At 43.4% G+C, this 19,768-nt stretch overlaps 2 protein-coding genes and 1 long non-coding RNA gene across 6 annotated transcripts in view; 2 read left to right on the forward strand and 1 right to left on the reverse strand.

The window, feature by feature from the left end:
• mmaa (metabolism of cobalamin associated A) overlaps nt 1-19,768 on the forward strand; it is a 49,350-nt gene that overhangs the window by 13,557 nt on the left and 16,025 nt on the right. The gene's annotated exons all lie outside the window — the stretch shown is intronic.
• Nucleotides 7,173-19,768, reverse strand: part of znf827 (zinc finger protein 827) — a 63,124-nt gene continuing 50,528 nt past the window's right edge. For 2 of the 4 annotated variants that reach the window (XM_076091400.1, XM_076091399.1), the window contains exons 11-15: nt 19,414-19,580; nt 16,613-16,822; nt 13,761-13,938; nt 11,742-11,792; nt 11,253-11,392 (exon numbers count right to left, since the gene is read on the reverse strand). In XM_076091400.1, the coding sequence (XP_075947515.1) occupies nt 11,744-11,792; nt 13,761-13,938; nt 16,613-16,822; nt 19,414-19,580 (604 nt within the window). In that variant the 3' untranslated portion in view covers nt 11,253-11,392; nt 11,742-11,743. Of the gene's footprint in view, nt 11,393-11,741; nt 11,793-13,173; nt 13,939-16,612; nt 16,823-19,413; nt 19,581-19,768 lie in introns of those variants that run through there. The other 2 variants (XM_076091401.1, XR_012954054.1) reach the window with 2 other exon arrangements.
• LOC142949644 (uncharacterized) lies at nt 10,348-19,727 on the forward strand. Its single transcript, XR_012954055.1, has 3 exons — nt 10,348-16,525; nt 16,622-16,841; nt 19,464-19,727. It is a non-coding gene; the product is annotated as an uncharacterized LOC142949644 (long non-coding RNA).

Genomic DNA, 19,768 nt, shown 5'->3' on the forward strand with positions numbered 1-19,768 from the left:
GCACATAGTGGAGGAGCAAGTGTCTCCCTCTAGCAGCGAGCTCTGGGAACATGGCTGTCTGCGTACAGTTTATGAGCCTGCGTGTGTGAAAAAAAGATCAAACCATACAAGTTATTGCATCTCAAGAGAAGTATGCAGAACAGAATTTAACTGACTTTGATAGTAGAAGTTCAGGGCTGTCAGCACTAAAATGAAATAATTCAAGCAAACCAGGCAAAGGGACTCTCTGAGTTTTATATTTCTAATGCTAATAATCTTTATTTTTAAGCAACTCTAGACTGAAAAATATCACCTGAATTGTGTCAGGTGAGTCTGGGGGCAGCACAACTCATACCGTCTGTCATACATTAATAAAGCACCGCAGCAATATGCATATAAAAAGTGCAGACTGTCCTTTTCCTCTCCGCTTACTGCTGATGTATTTATTCTCAACGTTTTGGTCCTGCTGGCCTTCATCAGCTATATGTGGACAAGCGGCAGTTCCTTATACATACATACATACATGTATATCCTGGGTCAGTTATTACCCAGGATATACATGTATGAGGACCAAAAGTATTGTGCTATTTTACATTTATACAACACCACACTGTCAAAGGGTTAGAAGAGGACTAAAGGTAAATGTGAGCAAAAATATGAATCATGAATCAGATTTTAGAACTTACACAAATAGGAACTCACAACAGGCCCAGATTGTGCTGGATGTGGTTTTTGTTACTTGACTTCAGATTTTTTTTTTTTTTTTTACAAAAGGCGACATTAAGGAAAGTGTCACGACAGAAAGCCATTTCCGTTTTATATTTATTATTTAAATTTGAAAAGACAAGTTTGTAATTTCATTTTTCAAGTTTAGGCTGCACATTGTCTGCAGACAAGAAAGAAGATGTCCAGCTCACGTTTCATTTCATTATAGTTGTGACAGTGAGCGTTGCAGTAAAGATGCATTTGTTGTTTGAAAAAAACAAAAAACAGCTAAAGCTAATGTCTGATCAAGCGTGCTCAAGGAGGATTTGAGAGTATATGTGTACATGTATGTGTGTGTACGTCTGGTAGCATCATGGGTGTTAGCACACACACCTGTGTTTCTGTACGAGGAAGCCTGCGTTTGTGCTGCACGTCTGAGCCAGGCCTGCTTGGAGGGAGGGCCATTAATCTTCACTAAATCAAATAAATCAAGTGCACTTTAGAAAAGAGCTGTCAGTGTAATTGTTGTGATAGCCATTCCCCAGCTTCTCCAGGGTGAGCTCTATTGAAAAGTGTGCCAGGGAATGCACACTCACCCAAAAAAAAAAAAAATGTAAGGACTCTGAGAAAGGATATAGCCGAGGCTGCCCTCTGAATGGAGACATCTGAAGCTACTCAGTAACACGATGAGCACTGCCGAGAGTGATGCGATTGAAGTTTGCAGCCACGTTTTGTTCTGCCGCGGACTCCATCATAGTGGGATGCTCGGACAAGGCCGCCGCGGTGTAGTGTGCCCGTCTTTGTGTTTGATCTTCCCTTTTGTGAAATGTGGCCAAAAAAACCGCCTCCTAATGCTCCTCTCTGCAGTTGCTGCTGCTGTTAAACGGTTTTTGCTCAAGAGGAAGCCACCGCTGTGATAACACATCAAACCTAATCTCCGGCTCCGTCTGCAGAAAGAGCACAATTTACATTGAAAAGAATGCTGAACCCCTTTCAAGGAAACCATACTGGTGGTTGCGGAGATGAGCCGGAGCAGATAATGGGGATGGAAAGAGCAGCATGTGAATAGGCTGCCCGGCACTCAGCGCCCCCTCTCAACCAATGACGGTTAAATGGCTATCAGGGCACCTTGGCAACCATTTCTGCGCTGCTTCTTCTTCTTCTTCTTCTTCTTCTAATTTGGCTGTGAGCTGGCTGAGGAGGCTGCATTCATCAGTCAAACGTGCCTCTGCTCTTCCCTGAGAAGTGTTTGCTTATGTTTCATCTCACAGGAAACAAATTTGTCATTTTATTTTGTTTAAGGCTTTAGATTTTTATAGTGTACTTTAATTCCAAATATCCTCTCAAGATAAACGTTTCTCAAGGTTCCAGCAGATGGTGCCAAACTGTGTGTGTGTGTTTGTGTACAAGAGTGTGTGTGTGTGTGTGTGTGTGTGCGTGTTGGTCTCTTTAAGTGTGTGTCTTTGTAGGAGAGTGTTGTTGAGAGATGAAGAAACCCACCGTCACTCACCTTCACATCAGGTATCACAATAACCAGCAGAGAGGAGCAGGACTAAAGGCTTTTCAGATAAAAGACTATTTATTCAAGGTTTCAGTAGAACACATTATAATCACAAGCACTCGTTTGTGCAGATGGAGGGGTCAGGGTGTTGGAGACCCATATTGATTCTATTTATAATGAAGTTAAAAATATTTAACTGCAACTTCAACCCTTTTGATAGAAAATAATCTCTAATGACGCACAGTACAGCGATTCATCCGGAAAACAAATCCTCGCCACGCTCGAGAGTTACAAAATGTAAGTAACAGAAAAGGTTAAAAAAATGCAAAAAAAAAAAAGATGGATCGACATGGATGGATGCGGTCTCTGTTAATTTGTTTGACCCACTCTCTTCTCAAAATGAGAATGGATGGAGGGATTCCGGGTGTCCTGATTGTAAGATGGATGAGTGTGCAGCTATGGCTTTAATTGATTGAAGACAGGAATTCAGTTAGGGATAATTGAATCATGAAAATCATTAAAAGCTCAAGTGCATGAGGTAATTAGGAGAGCCGGCCAGGTTGTAATCAACCCTCGTTCCAAATCATCTTTAGGATGCAGACTAAAAGGAGCTCGTTATCCTGAAACGTTTACGGTTTCGTGACGTTTGACGTAAAACATCAAACCGTTCTTTTCACACAAAGGTACGTTCAACAGCTTTGAAGCTTCTTTTGTGGATGACTCTGATCATATTTATTAATAAATGACCGCTCTGTCTTAATATTTCCGTTTGCTTTTGGCTAATTGGTCTCCGGGCCAGTTTTCTTTGCTCCAGATTCCCAGGGTCAGCCGGGGGGGGGGGGGGGGTCAGCGTTCTACTTCATTACTCCATCCAGGGAAATGAGCAGCCTGATTAGTTTGGGCTTGACCTCGCTATTCTGTTAAGCTCTCGATAAAGTCTCCTCGTTTCAGATCTCAGCAGACTCCATTCATTGAAGTCGTTGCCTCTCGCAGGTGAAAAGGAAGTGCGTTTGTGGACGTTTCAAAATGAACATCTTGTCCCGTTTCAGTCAGAGAGATTGTAAACTGCCGAGAATCAGTGGGCGATATCTTGAGGTTCAGTGTCACAGACGATGTGAATGAAGTGCAGCGCCAACTGTTACCCATAGAAACCAAGTAACCTATGGCTGGTGACTGTCATAGACTGCCATGGTAACAGCAAAGCTTAACAACAGGGGAGTTGGCTGGCTTTTGTCCTATCTATTTCAAAGACACGATCACACTTAAGTAGAGCTGCTCTCCCTCTGCCCATTACCAGCCTCCTCCTCCTCCCCTTCCTCTCTTCTATAATGTGTTTGTCATCCAGTTGGAATGGCCAAGCAGTAGCTTTATATTTGAGGCAGCACCCAACAGGGGGTATGATCTGTCCTCCCCACTGATTCAGGCTGCCCTAAGTCTGGATATGCTAGGCCCAGGGACTTGTGGGTAATCCCCCTCCCCCAAACACCCCCCGCAGGGCTTCCTGACTCAGATTGCTGCTGACCCCCAGCCGAGTGATGTCTCACCCCAGAGAGTGGGGAAGGGCCGCAGCGGGGGGTTCGGGCAGGCAGTGATGCTATGCCCGTGGGCTGGGCACCAAACACGCATGTAAATACATGTCCCACCACGCGTGTCCCACCCCGACTCAGTGGCGAGTGAGTGACGCACCAACACGAGCCTCCAGATCATCTCTCTCCCTCAGGTGGAGCTCAGGTGCGAATTGTCTTTCATGCACAGCCATCTTTGTTTTTGGCTTGCACTTTGCATGTATTTCTAGCAGCGTGTGCAGACTTGCACAACTTCCACACACACTATTATGGACTGAATAAACATGGAATTTCATGTTCACCAATTCATTTTGATGCCTAATTTTTTCAAAGATTAATAGATTTACGAATCAACAAGCAGCCTCAGCGGAGCCTTGTTGTTGCTCTGGCTTCAACCCCGTGCCAAATCAATTCAATAGGTCATTTTCTCTTCTCTGTGAGCCAGTGGTCTGTGAGCCAGCCTGTACTGGAAGCTGTGTAGGGCAGGACTTTGTATGTTTATTTTCTCTGTTGGAGCAAAAAAAAAAAATCTGAGATCTGTCTCCACTTAGCAAAACCTCTGCTCGTGCACAGGGTAAAAACCACGATGGTGGTGAGGAACGGGGGGAGTCCTGGAAGTATTGATGCCGAGTGAAGCATGCATGGAGTCAACTGTAAAATAAGGAAAGAGCAGAAAAAGATGAGGTAAACAGGAGGGAAGAAAAAGAGTATAGAGTGAGGGTAAAAGGAGAGATTAAAAAGATGTATATGGAGCTATGAAGGCGGGGGAACGTGTGAGGTGTATGTAGTGAGCAAAATGGAGGGAAAAAGGGAGAGAGAGGCCTGGCAGCTGGGAGCTCCCACAGACACGCACTTCTGTCTAAGCAGCTTTCCTCTCAGGGCAGGGTCACGGCGGGTCACGGCGGGATTACACTTTTGGCAAACAAGAGGGAGCTCCTCTCTCACAAAGCCGTGCACGACTCCCCCATGACTCTCAGCAGCTGTAATAAAGCCAAGGCAGCCTGAACCTTCAAACAAAAAGCTAACACGCTATCGATCGACAGCGGCCAACTTTCGCGAGGTGGTGTCGAAAGGTCGACATTGTGCAGACAGCTCGGGCCGGGGTGAAGGGCTATTATTGGGACCAGGGAAAACTCCGGCGTTTAGTCTTATCACAGAAGTTCCTCACTTAGTTGACAATTTCACCGAACCTGTCAGCGCCGGAGTGGAGTTATTGTTCTTCGGCAAATGAAGAAAAACAGCCCCCCGTGTACAGTGTGGTGTTCCAATCACAAAATCCAAATGAGGTTTTCTATCCTTTCAATCAATAGCCATCCCCTGCAGTGCCTGCATGTCTCTTCACTTCCTAATCAACACTTCCACTCGTAGGGGAGGTCAGCTGAGCAGGCGCACGGTGCCCCGAGCGCTGCTTTGAACTTAATTAAGCAGCTTTAAACACAGCCGAAAAAGATTCATTATAACACAGGCGAGATGAGCAGCTAGATGAGAACATGGCTCTTCGACAGAAGAGATTCGGCTTCAGATGGCTGTTGAACCCATGTGGGTCAACATCGAGGGCGCGGCAATGGAGGTCCCGTAAGGACTGCCAAATCCTTTAGAAACTTAGAAACACTCGGTTAAAACTTCACCTCAGCTTGTTTAAACCCTGTGGAAGAGACACACATAGATGTAAACAGTGATATTGTCTTGTTAAAGCAATGCTAAAACGAGAAAAAAAAGAAAGAGATAAAGAGCGGTAAAGATGGCGGTGCTCATGTGCCTGGAAGGCTGCAGAGTGCCACCAGGGTGCTGTGAGGCAAGGCCTGTTAAAAGAGAGCTCCAGACCAAGGTGTTCTATAGCTCGGGGGCTAACGGTGATAAATGAGTCCCTTAATGTCGGCAAACACTTTATCTCTGCTTCATCTGTTTTCATTAGGCAGGGCCAACCTTTGGCTGGGCGAGAACGTGCAGTAACTTTCATTACTACAACACAGGAAGGAGAGGGAGAGAGACCTCCCATCGGTCTAATAAAAACACCAGCTAGACACCATGACAGATCCTATTTATTATTATTATGATGGCACGCCACCGATATACATTAGAGAATGCTTTGTCCCTCAAAGATGATCAGTGCTGTTCCTTAACTCACGTCCCCGTCTCCCCACTGAGTGATGTCCACTCTTATCTGCTGCCCTTGTTGCTCTGAAACATGCTGATGCATTTCCTTTCTTTTGCTGAGAGGAATATGGAATGTGCGCCAAAGCTTTTGCATTTATTTTAACTTGGATTGCAGAATTTTGATTTAAGTGTGTACATTTATTTGAATGTGAGCGACATGACGACACTAATAACAAGAGGGGCACTCGGAGCGTGCAGACCTCGACCAAGGCCAAATGGCCAATCTCGCAATTTTAATTAAAGTGAAAAATAATGCGTCTCCGCCCTGTTCGTTTCCGATCTACTCAAAAATGCAACGCAATCTCCTTTGGTCCCTGCTACACCTTGGGCCGAGCAATATTGAATATTATTGACCGTTGACTTTCAGTGGAATCGTATTGCGATATCATTTTATATAACATTGTTTTGTTTTGGTATGTGATATTGCTAACTAAATTGCTAATATAATCAATTATAGTATAGTATGCCACAAAATGCCATGAAAGATGGATGTCATTTAAAAGTATAGGACGATATAGAAATTGCGTAAGCAGGTCAATAGTATAGAATGTCAGTAAAGTGTCATAGAACAGCATGTCATTCAAAAGCAATAGTATAGTATGTATTTAATTGAAAGAAAGTCATATTATAGTATGTAATAAAAAAGTAATAGTCTAGAAAAAAAAAGTTATAATCAGTCATGAAAATGTCATAAAAATATTCACTAATTGTTTTGTCAGGAAACGCCTACTTCCTGTGTTTTAGCAGTTTTAAGACTTTTAAAAAATGTAAACTAATGCAAATTAAGGCTTTATTTTTAGAATTCAATGACTTAGACTTTTTAAAGCCTGTGTGTGTATATTTCTCTATGGAAGGTCTTTCTATATGAACTGTGTTTTTTAGACTTAAAATACTTAAATAAGGCTTTTCAAATATTCAGTGGAGTAGAACAACTGTTGATGTCAAATATCTAATAATATGCCGACTGTATATTTTCAGTTGACAAATTATAACCAGTGGCACCAGCAAGATGCTACAGCTGCTAGCTCACAGACGGTTGAAGTGTTTATGTAGTTAAGGGGTCCGTTATAAGCAGCACAAATATGAGAAACTATACTAAACATTTATGCATAAGAGACGATGAGCATTTGTGTCGCTATTCAGTGAGGAAACGAGTCAGCTAGGAAGATGAAAAGAGTTTTAGGAGGCGTTTAGCAAAGTGCACGAGCGATGAATGTGATCTACAGCGTCAGGAGAACGAGCAGAGGAAAGACAAACAGCTGACGTAATATCTGATGTAAGCTTTACTTTCAAATCCTGTTACATTTAGACCTGGCAAGTTGAACATAAAATAATGCCAAACAAAGAAAACAAATACAAAACCAAAAAAGTACAAATGATCTATTTACCAGTTATCGTCACAACCCTGTACAGCCTTAACAATGGAGTAATAAAAAAAAGCTTTGTACAGCACATACCAATCTTTACCGAGTGCCAAAAGATAAGATAGCTGAGCCTTTTCAAACCAGAACATACAGCCAAACTTAAACTGATTGTAGACAGTGCAGTGGGATGCCAACTAAATGCAACCAAGGGAGTTAGTTTTAAACACAATGAAGTGCCAAAGAACTAGAGCGAGGGCAATGTCATGCAGACTCTGAAGTGCTGAAAAGGTCGTAAAAAAATAAAAAGGTCACTGTGCTGCGTACAATTGGGCAAAAATAAACAATAAGTGCTTAAGAATATTGGTTTTCAAAAGGATAGAGCCCTGTTGCCTTTTTAAACATTACACTCAAAATAGGTGGGACATAATGAAGTGCAGCCGTTGATGATTAAGCTGTAATAAAAGGCAGACATTTAAAAAAAAAAAAAAAAAGGTGTCGAGATCGGACACATTCTTTTTCTTTTTTAATCTTTTGGACCCTGACAATTAGTTTGACTCATTCTCAGAAGTCTCAGGTGGTTTCCTTCCACCAAGTGGCACTAGAGTATAAAAGATAACGTAGATAGTACAAGGAGAGTGTGTGTATGAGTGTGTGTATGTGTGTGTGTGTGTGTGTGTGTGTGTGTGTCGGAGAGATGCTCCTTTCACTCCAGACATGCTGCCAGACATTGACGGAGCAAAAAGGAACAAACAAACAGTGTAAAGGGGGACAATCGAGGCTCCGCTCCAGAAGAGGACGTGACGGATTCAATCCTAGCATCACATCCTGCGGCGTGTTACATTTTGGTCTCGACAATTCATGTTCTCTGTCCAATCGACATTTTTCTGACATGATTAAAGTAGAAAAATAACAAACAAAAAAAAAAAGCAACAATGATTCCATTGTAGGAAAATGCATGAGTAAAATAGACAAAAGGAGAAAACAAAACAATCCCTTTACAATAAGAGATTTTGGCTTGAAGACCACTTAAACACACAAGCGCTATAGATAATGGCTAAAGCTTTTTTCAAAATAAAATGCTTGTACTTTGCTGCTCTGTCTCGCAAAACATACTTCTTTTTGAACATTTTACGGATAAATACATATTCTCTTAATCAGAAAGTGCAGCACTGTGCAAAACTGGCTATCACAATTTAGCCTGGGACCTTTAGTTCCCAGGGAGAGCTTGACCTATGCTGTCTAATTCATGCAATTTGTATTAATTTACGTTCTCCGATTTCACAGAGGCCGGCCCTTTTGCACTGCTAGAAATGCTTACGCGTGAAACTGAGGGTTGACGATCGAGTCGTTTCCAGCAGCTACTGTCCATTTCACATTATGGTAACTCGCTGGATCTACGTTTGCACTTTAAAAAAAAAAGGGAAAATAAAAGGTTTAAGTGCTTTTGGCTTGAAGTGTAACTATATTAAGTGCAATTAAAACTCAAAAGGTTAAAAAGAGACGGGGGGGGGGGGGGGGGGCAGTACCATGTCTGCCGGCATACAGAAGCCAGTGCCATTGAAAACAATGCTGTACAAGTGAATGGCTTTGCTTCATCATTGCACCTACAGGAGCTTTTTTTTCTTTTCTTTTTTTCTCCACAATGGGTTCCCTATGAATGTTAGTAGAAAATGTTTTTATTAGGATGTAAAAGGCTCAGTAAAAAAAGTGAAAAAAAATGAAAGACAAAAAGAAAAAGACACAGAAGGCCACCAAACACGCTAACTTTCCCGTCTCTTCCAGCACAGACGACGTCCCTGCTCACAACTTCTGTATCGCTTCTTTTTTTCCCATGTACATAAACAAAAATACATTCATTCAAGTCATTTTGGAACAGTTTTTTTCTCTTTTTTTTGTACACAAAAAATTACAAAAAGCTCCAAAAAGCACCATTGAATCGGCCTGCGGTGACCGGGTCTGTGGGTAGCTTGCTAACCCGGAGCCGGTCACCTCCACAAAACAGTTATCTCATATATCTCTTCTAGGTACAGGTGCGGGGCACATAGTTCTGCATATCAAGTTGCGCTGATTTCCACCTGGTCTCAGAAATAATCGATTGACTGTTTCTCATTATTTCACTAGGAGTGCAAATCCATTGTCAACATTTTACATTTATATTCAAATCTAATTATTGGTAATAAATGTAGAATGTTTCTTGTCATAAGTCAGAATTTCCTTATTTACATTATCACAGCTTATCTTCTGTTTAGGGAGCTTACAAAAAAAACTATTACAATTAGCTAGTAACTCATCGAAAGGATATTTATTCCGAGACAGAGGCGATATCAGGCAGCAGCTATGCATAATATGGTTTCACCATTATACAAAAAAAACAACGGAAATCAAAAGGATGGGAAGGGGGAGGGGCTACAAAACTATGTACAAGACTGATAAATAAGTAAGTGCGTGTTTGAGGCGTTGCTTTGGAAACGTGCCTTTTTTTACGAGGAAAAGCGCTCCCGTTTCATTGGTTCTGTCCACGTTGCACCGCTAACACTTCAGGATATCTCGAATTTAGCTTCCTAATGACGTCAAAGCTAGTTGAAACACAGGCATGCTATTTCGATGCATAATAGCAATAGACAAAAATGCACTAAAATATAGCACTTGCAAGTTTTTGTTTCATCTTTTTATCTCGTCAAACGACTAAAAGAAAAATATCTATGAAACTGAGATACGTTAGTTTCCTCAGATAATGCAACTGGGTCCAAGTCATTCAGACATTTCAAAACAGAAAAAAAAATAAAGGTAATAGAGAGTAGTAGTTGAAGTAGTAATAATTCAATTGATAGAACTGATAAGAAAAGCAGCTTCTTGATATAAATGCATTTTTAGCATGTACAGCCTTTTTCTCTTATAAATGTTTTTCTTGTCTTTTCTTCAATATGTTTGTCTGCTCCAGCTTATTCTGCTGGTCTGATTGGAAAAGACGTTGCCCCCACTGCAGTGGTCAAGTGTCAATTCACACCACCGTCCGAGGAGTGAGGGGAGGAGGAGGAGGAGGAGGAGGAGGAGGAGGAGGTGGTGGTGGTGGAGGAGGAGGGCGAGGTCAAACAGTCTTGGCCCTCTCCATCAGTCCCAGGTAGGCCAGGAAGGAGTGTTTGTGTGAGGGGGAAGAGCGGGAGGGCGACGCCGAGCTGGAGGAGAAGAGGAGAGGAGATGTGGCGGGCCGCCATCTGGAGTGGAGGTGCGAGTGGAATGTGAGGCGGCTGTTGTGGGTGAACAAGGTGGTGAGGGGGATCATGTGCGCCCGGTCGCAGTTCCTGTACTGCTCGAACATGTGGCGGACGGAGGGGAGGAAGAGGGAGGGGCTGCCGCTGCCGCTGCTCGGGCCGCCGGGGTTCCTGGTGGTGGTGGTGCTGCCGTTGGTGCCGACCAAGCGGTGCAGAGGGCCAGTCGCATCCAGCGGGCGGGACTTGCCCAGCGTGAGTGACAGGGCGACGGACTGGAGCGCCTGGGACGCCGTCAGACTCATGAGAGGGCTGTTACTCCCACTCCCTCCGCTGCTCCCCCCTCCTCTGCTAAACAGGAAGTTCTCCCGGCTCTTTCGCAACGAAGAGACCCCCGGTGACGTTCCCTGGAGTGGAAGCTCCTCCTCTCCCGCCTCCTCGTCCTCCTCCACTTCTTCTTCTTCTTCTTCTCCTCCCAAGCCTCCGTCCAGACCCCCCGCTCCTCCGCTCTGGTGTTTCTTGAGGTGGCGGCTGAAGACGAAGGGGTGTGTGGTGGTGAAAGGGCACTCTTGGCAGCCGAAAGTCTGGCGCGGCGCGTGCTTCAGCTTCTTGTGCAGGTTGAGGTTGTCCTTGCGCTTGCAGCTATAAGAGCAGCGGTCGCAGTGGAAGGGCCGCTCGCCCGTGTGCACGCGCACATGCTCGATCAGCTTGTTGGCCGTCTTGGACAAGTAGCCACACTGCTCACACTTGTAGTGGTTGCCCAGGCGGTGCCCGCGCATGTGGGCCTCCAATGAGGCCTGGTCCGGCCACAGTCCCTGGCAGATGCGGCAGCGGTACTCCATCTTACAGTGCGTCTTAAGGTGGCACTCCATGGCCGCTGGACGATTGGTGGAGTAGATGCAGAAAGGGCACCTGGGCAATGCAACAAACGGGGAAGTAGGGAGGGGAGGACACGACACACAAAAGCAAAAGGACAGTTGAAGGGGGGAGTGTACGTTCAGAAACCACAGAACACACCTTGAAATTGAATAACACAAAAATGATGAAGAGGAGAAAGACAGGTAAAGAAAAAAGTGTGCGTCATGTAGAGGTCTGTGTGCTCATGGTGGTATGTGTGGCAGTTTAATGGTGGGAGAATTGCGATGATCATGTGTGTGTGTGTGTGTGTGTGGAGGAGGAGGGAGGGGGGGGGGTGACAGGCTGGAGAAAGGGTTGGAGCAGTAGGACATGAAGGGAAATGAAGGAATGGAGTGGCACTTACATTTAAATAGCACCTTTCATCTGCTCTGGGCCCCAAAGCGCTTCACAAACCCTGCAGAACAGAATCACCTCAGAAAAACCTCCAAATGGTCAAGGCCCTCTCTCCCTTTCTACACACTCCTACATATATATATATATATATATTTAGAAACACTTCACATTGCTCAAGTGTATACACGTGTACACACTAGTCTAGAAAAAATAAACTGGATGTCTGAGGTCAGAAAATGTAGGCAATGGGAGTTTATCTGGAACCTTTTCGCCCTTCGTGTCCATTAAGTAATTCTACACCTGTTTGGTTGAATCCTGCCTGCTTTTGAAAGTAAACATTAATTTGGTTTACATAAATTAAGAGACGTGTAAACCTTAAAGAGCTGAAAATACAACCCACGTGTGCGGGTATAAATTTAAATCTAATAAATATCACTCCTTCAATGTCTTTTCTTTCTCCGTTCAATAAAAATATCCACAACCTTCTTCTTTCCCTTTTGAATAATTGCTCAAGAGAAATCACTCTGGCTTCGAGAAACATGAACACCAGACAGAAGAAACATTTAAAACCGTTATAACTCCTTTACATGTATTCACTCGCACACTACAGCTAGCAGCAAATCCTCACGTTAGGGACTTAAGATGCTTTGTGGAGATCTTTGAGTTATGAAGGGGCTTCTTGTGTGTTTGTCATCTGGTCAGATATAAGCCAATGTAACCGTGTTGGCAGCTTCCTAGTTTATATTTAGTGAAATGAAACCATTTCCAGACATTTAGCAATGTTTAAAACATCCCATCTCCACTGATGGCTGCACAGAAGAAAAAGATATAGAACACAGATCTTTGCTTATGACAAGATGAGGCGATAATCATAATGATTCTCTACATGCACAGACTGGAGTTATGAGAAAAACAATGGCTTGTGTTACTTGAAATGGATCTTTGACAAATGTTCCATTAACTGCATTGTTCCTAAATATGAAGGCAAAAAGTCATGTGTTTATCATCACAAATGCTGTTAGCCGCTACCCAAGAGCTGAACGTGTGTGTGTGAAAGCACATTATTGTGATTGGCCTGAACTCAAACACTACCATCAGTCAGTGTGCGGTGTGGATGGTGAGATCAACAGATGGGCTTTATGGGGGCTCGACAGGCCTGTTATGGGACATAAACGTGTTACAGTACAACAAAGGCTCCTGTGGGACTGGAGTATGGAGATGGGGAGGGAAGCATGGAAGAGGACTGGAGCTACATATAAAGTATATTTCTATATGTACGGGTTGGGATACAAACTACACCGAGATAGAGTTTGTATTTGAAAGCTTTGTTTGAGGGTCATTCTTTGACCCGTGTCTTGTGTCAATGTCTACACTAAGATGTGACAAATGTACGTGATCGGACTAGGGGTGTGCCCACATATTTTATACATTTCTTTCCATACATTATAAGTGTCTGTATGGTAGGTTTGTAAAATGCAGATTTCCTCAGATGTTTTCCTCTGGCACAGCCGTCATCTGTGGGCAGTGGAACAACAGACCCTGAGGGGGAAACCCATTTCCATCTCCTTCCCATTCTCCCTTCTGTTCAGAGCAGCCACTGCAGACCCAGAGACCACCGTCTAATAAGTTACACTTGCCAAGAGAGGCGGTCGAGCACAACTACAGCTTGTATCATTTAATTTGCTGGCTGCAAATACTGGACATTAAAGAGAGGTTAACTGATAGAGGACACATGGCGACACACATCTTCAAATAGGCTGTTACAATCAGCTCTAATTTATGATAATATCAGCCAGCCATCTTTTTGTATCCTTTGTTATTTTACATGCATCATTTTATTTATGTAAAATGAGCTACATATTGCATGTAAACCATTGTGAGATGTCTGAAACTTTAGTCTGTTGCCATAGCTTTGCACACCCCCCTAACGTTGGTCTATGTGTGTGTAGTGTGCAGTGGATTGACGAGGGGAGGGGGGGGGGGGGGATGGGCGGAGTTAGGAACCTCTGTCTGTACTTGCTTTCCTTACTTGAGCCCTCCGGAGGGGACGGTGTGGCACTTCTTGTGCTCCAGCAGCTGCTCGGGCGTCTTGAGGAACTTGTGGCAGACGTCGCACTCGAACATCCGCGTGATGAGGTGGATCTGAAGGTGCCGTTCGTACATGCTACGCGTCTTGCACACAAAATTGCAGAAGACGCATTCGAAGCCTGTAGAGAAGGAGAGAGGAGAAGAGGGTCAGTGGAGACTGAATCGGTTTTAATGATTTTAATGGTTCGATGATTATGTGCTCTTCAGACTCGGCGTCGCTGAAATCTCTGAGTGTATCTATAGAAAACGGGAACAAAGGGAGTTCAGATTCAGGGAAAAAGTCCGGTCCAACAATGACCTCGCACAGAAATAGAGTATGTAAGCAGCGATGCAGCGAAGGTTGAGATATCTTCACTTTGAGCTCCAAACAACAACAACAGATTCCACAGTTCTCAGAATACAACCTGTATCACCGTCCTGCCCGATAAATGCTGACACACAAATTTGCGACGGTGTGGAGTTTGAAAGATATCTAGATAACCCCGGTGACCTCATCCGGGTGTTTAGAAAGCTTTGCCATCGCAATAGAAGTCATAATGTAGTTTTGCTTTTATTCTTTTTAAAAACAAACTACAATGACTTTTAATGACTTACTGCACTATGACTATAAACAAGGACTTTTTGGTGTCTTTTATACAACATACTATTCTGTGAATTTTTAAATTACTTTTTGTTACAAACTTTTTTACATCATACTATACTCTGACTTTTTTATGATATACTATATTAATGACTTGCTATACTGTAACTGTTTTTTAACTTTCTAATATTATACTGACTTTTTTTGCCATTTTAATGACCTTTTCATGACATACTATTCTATAACTGTTTTTGCTCCAGTTGATCCAGAATGCTGCAGCACGTGTACGGACAAGAACTAAGAAAAGAGATCACATTATTCCCGTATTAGCGACTCCCTTTAAAATACAGAATGCAGAATCCAGAAGTTAACATCCTTATCCTTACTTACAAAGCCCTAAATGGTCATGCATTATTAAAGAGCTTATAGTACCTTATTACCCCACTAGAACACTGCGCTCCCAGAATAAAGGGAAAGGCTCCGGCTTGCCTTGGAACAGCCCTTAGTTATGCTGCTGTAGGCCGAGACTGCCAGGGGACTTCCTCTGACACAATGAGCTCCTCTCTCCTCCGCTCCATCTGTATATATTCATGTCCCATGAATGCATGTTACTAACTTGGCTTCTTCCCCGGAGTCTTTGTGCTCTCTTGTCTCACAGGTTTCCATGGACCGGGTTACACCTGGATGGTGGTTGTGTATCTGCTACCGTGGCCCTGCTTGACACCCACTGCTACTATAATTAATCATATTATATCCATTGCTGCTATTATTATAATAATTCAATTATATCTACCGTTACCCCTCTCTCTCTTTGCCTCTCGCTCCCTCTGCTTAAGGGGGTACTTTTGTTCTGCCACTGTCACCATAGTGCTTGCTCATGGGGGGTACGATCTGGACTTTATACGAAAAGTGTCTCGAGATGATTTCTGTTCTGACTTGACGCTATATAAAATTAATTAACAAAATATATGTCATAAAATTGTCTTTGCAATGTCAAAAGCAAAAGACCGGCATTTCATTTAGGTCAAAATGACTTGTCAGTTCTGGAACAATGAAAAGCTGCTCTGTCATGTGGACAGTGTCGATGTCTCCGTGTTGATTTGCATTCCACGCGCAAACTGAATAAAGGGATGTAAAGAAACAACTCAGTTGTGTCAGTGTTGAGACTATTGGTGAGTGAAATTATTATATGGTGTCATAAACAGTCATAGAAAGTATGTTGTAAAGACGTTTTTGAAAAAGTATTGGCATTAAAAAAGGTATCATAAGTCCTAAAAAAGAACATAGTATATTGTATGTCGAAACAATAAATAAGACGCAGTATATTATGCCAAAAAAAATGAATAGTATAGTATGTTGAAGAGTCAAGAAGAAGCAAAAGTATACTTTTTTTTCTTTAAAAAGTCATAAAAAAGAAAAGTCAGTTTAGCATGTTGAAAAAAGTGCTAAAAAAGCGATAGTATATTACATGGAAAAAACTAATAGGTCATAGTAGGGTATGATGAAAAAAGCTATAAAAAGTCTTAGTACAGTATGTTGAAAAAAGTCATAAAGGCAGAGTATATGAACAGAATGTCAATAAAAGGGAAATAGTACATTATGTTTCTAAATTTATTTAAATTAAACACCTATATACTATGCAGGTGCACACACACATTACAACACAAGTCTCACCACACACGCTCATGCAAGCTTCAGCCGATCCGTGAGGGAGCCGTCAGGTTAAGGGAGGCAGTGTGGCCCACATTAGTGATTAACGTAACGTTATCTAACAGACAATGCAAAGGCAGAGTACCTTAAAAGTGCTAAGTTCTAAATTCATGGGCTAAAGAATAGAATATAGCAGCAAACATGTATTTGCAATGTAAAGATATGGTGGAGTAATGAAGTGGCTTCTGTGTGTGTGTTGTAATCAGCGCTTCTCTTTGCTTTGTTTACATAGCCGGGCCAGACGCACGTGCATGCGAGTCTCTCTGTTGTGTCCCACTGGCTAGCTAATGGCCGCCGCTCTGCACTGCGCTCATACGGCAGTTACAGTTGATAAGGCAGTCCTCATCAGTCGCCGTGGAAGCGTAGCGGATGTATTTTTGAATGACTAAAGTACTGAAGGAGGTCTTCTTGCCAGGGTCAGGCCTCGTCAGTCATGAATATATAAATATATAGACTGTTGTTGAGAAGTGTATCTGGTGAAGATATTTCCCACAATTCCTTACCTTTGTCAGACTTGTCCTCAGTTCCTGATCCCGAGTGGCTTCCAGAGCTGGACTGGCTCCCTGCGGAGGAGGGCAGGGCCAGCAGGCCCCTGAGTTCTTCGTTACCGTGGGTGAGGTCTCCCCCCTCCGAGCTGTTGAGCGAGTCGCTGAGGGCCGAGAGGGAAGAGGAGGTGCTCTTGGTCTCGCTGAGGGGACTTCTTGAGCTCAGGCCTGGACACAAGACGACAGAGTAAAAAAAAGATTTATCATATTAATATAAAAATGTTACCAGCTCCAGCTAAAAAACTCATGCGATAGATATTAACTGAAACCCTGCAAAAATTGTGGGGTGTCCTTTATGCAGAAAAATCAGTTTAAAGTACCCCGTCATTCTGTATATGCACACACACACACACACACACACACACACACACACACACACACACACACACACACACACACACACACACACACACACACACACACACACACACACACACACACACACACACACACACACACACACACACACACACACACACACACACACACACACACACACACACACACACAGCCCTCTGCTCTGACTGAGGCCCTGCTGCCAGTCAAATCAAGATGCAGTGCGCTTTTATTGATCCCCTTCTCTAAGTCTGCAATTCACTGGGAAGAGCGAGGGAATTAGAGGGGGGGGGGGGGGGGGCAAGAGGGAGGTACGGGTGAGGAGCGTGGGTCATGGCCGAAGGAGCTAAGATGGCGGGAGCATCTCAGGGCACAGCTCAACAACGGGCATTCACTCAGACGGGAGTGAGAGGAGGGAGAACAGGCGGCACAGATGCTGAAATGGTTGACCTATCTTTCCGACGCAGGCAGACACACACGCGCGTCTAAAACATACAAGAATATCCGCATCGAGTTCACACACAAGGAATTGTTAGAGAAGATATGATTAGCTGCTTTCGATCAAATCGAAATAAAGCAGGGCCATTCAGAGCGCAGTCTTCGCAGCATTTTGAATACAGTATTGAACCAGCTTGAGGGGCTTTTATCTTCTCTGCTGCAGTATTTAACATGCACTTGCCTTCTTCTTACAATAGCCAAAAGTCTAATGCCACAGAATATAAGCAAAAATGAAATAAATGCACTTCTCTGAGCCAGTGGGCCTCAACCTTGAAACCCACCGTTACGGGAAAATATATTCCATTTTATCTTTTACTGAATAAAGAGGCAAAGTATGTCTATCTGTCAGTGTATCCAGGGTAGAGATCAAGCAACACCGTCACATGATTCACTACCTCGCCCCCTACAGTTAAGGGCACCCAACCAACCCTTTCCCCCATGCCGAGTCCAGTCTTCACAGGGGGTCACCTGCTGAGCTCAGCCATCTCCTGCCTGGGCGTGTCTACACAGTCGACCAGATAACTAGCCTTTTACAGTCTGTGAGGAGTCACTCTGTCCACCTTACACTCCGAAGTATAGACACGTTAACAAAACAAGGCTTAAGCACGACAAACCACTCACATCTCCACATGTAGAAGGTAGGAAGTGAGAGACACTCCTGCACATTTGTATGTTTGGTGGTGTTGTCCATCTTGTGAGAGACTGAGATAAATGCCAAGCCAGGCTGAGAGACTTAAAAGACGGCCACAGTGGCATCGTAAACCGAGCTCGTCTCCAAAGGAACCAAGGCCTATTGATTTTTTCCCCTCAGGCACGATAAGGGCCAACCTTCTCAGATAAACAAGGCCACTGTGGCCTCTGAAAGACCCCTCAGCTGTCTAGGCCGGACAATCCCACCCACCTACCCACACATACAGACAAGCGGCACACACACACACACACACACACACACATATTGGGGAACAGTGGAAGACCAAAACAGCAGCAATACACTGGACAAGGCTGTTTTAGACAAAAACACTCATATTGACCACCGGGGGTTCAAACCAGCAGCTTTAAAAGTCTAAAGAGGGTCGACAGGAGGCGGATAGTTTCTTCTTCTACAGCTCGTCTTTCCCCGTGTCCTCTGAACTGATACAGAACGAGGTGTTTATGAAGTGTAAATGACTGTCACATCAGGATGTTTGGATATGAAATACAAGTTGAGCTGAAACCAAAAGTCAATTAGTTGATCAATATATCGGCACAGATTTTGCTGATTCATTCATCGTTTGAGTCGTTTTTAAAGCAAAATACAAAGATGATTTACAAGCATCAGCTTCTCAAATGTGTGTTTTTACTGCGTTCTTTATATACATGTGTCAATTTTGACACACAATAGTGTATGAACTGTAACCGTATCATTGGAGGGGACTATGTATAAAAGGACTTAATTTCTCAAAACCCTTAAAGCCGTTGTTTAAATTTAAACCCCCATGTGTTGGAGTACAGAGCCAAAACAATAGAAAATGTGTCACTGTCCAAGTACTGCACTGTATGTCTATTCTGAGCTGTGAACAAGAGCCACAATGTGTAAGCTACCACCCACTCCAACATGCGAGAGAGATATTTTGAAAATAACTCCATAAAGCATTTTTCGAGGGTTTGAATCGTGCCCTTTAGTAATACATTGAGTTTAGTCACACGAACATTACCCTAAAGCTGAAACTACTCGTCTATTAGTCGATTACTCAATCAAGAGAAAAGTCAAAATCTAAAAAGAAACTATTTTGATGTTCGATTAACCGATTCGTTTGAATAATGTTTTGAAAAATTAAGAAATAATGATAACGTTCGTTCCAACCCTTCGTTACACCAACACATACAGCATGAGAGAGGCTATGTCATCGACGCTGTCTCTCAGAACCGGTGGGGGGATTCTGTACCTGCATGTCCGGTACTAATGTGGTTCTTCATGTCGTTCTCCTCCATGCAGACGTAGTCACAGACGCTGCAGCAGAGCGAGAACATCCACTGCTCCTTGTCCACATGGAGCGACATGTGGCTGACAAACTGGGCATTCAGCTCCGTCTGGAAATCACACACATGGCAGCTGGACAAGAGAACAGAGAGGAAGATGGCGAGAACAACCGTCAGCTTTAGTGTTATATTATGTCTGCATAAATTGGTACGTGGTACAGAGTGGATACATTTCTATTCATTTGTTAGACAATCGAAAATAAAATATTTCCTCACTGCAGACGTGGTGCTTTTTTCATTTCAGAGGAAATTGATAACAAA

This window comes from Anarhichas minor, unplaced genomic scaffold (assembly GCF_050575085.1).
Source record: "Anarhichas minor isolate MPS153535 unplaced genomic scaffold, ASM5057508v1 ptg000014l, whole genome shotgun sequence".
Lineage (NCBI taxonomy): Eukaryota > Metazoa > Chordata > Actinopteri > Perciformes > Anarhichadidae > Anarhichas > Anarhichas minor.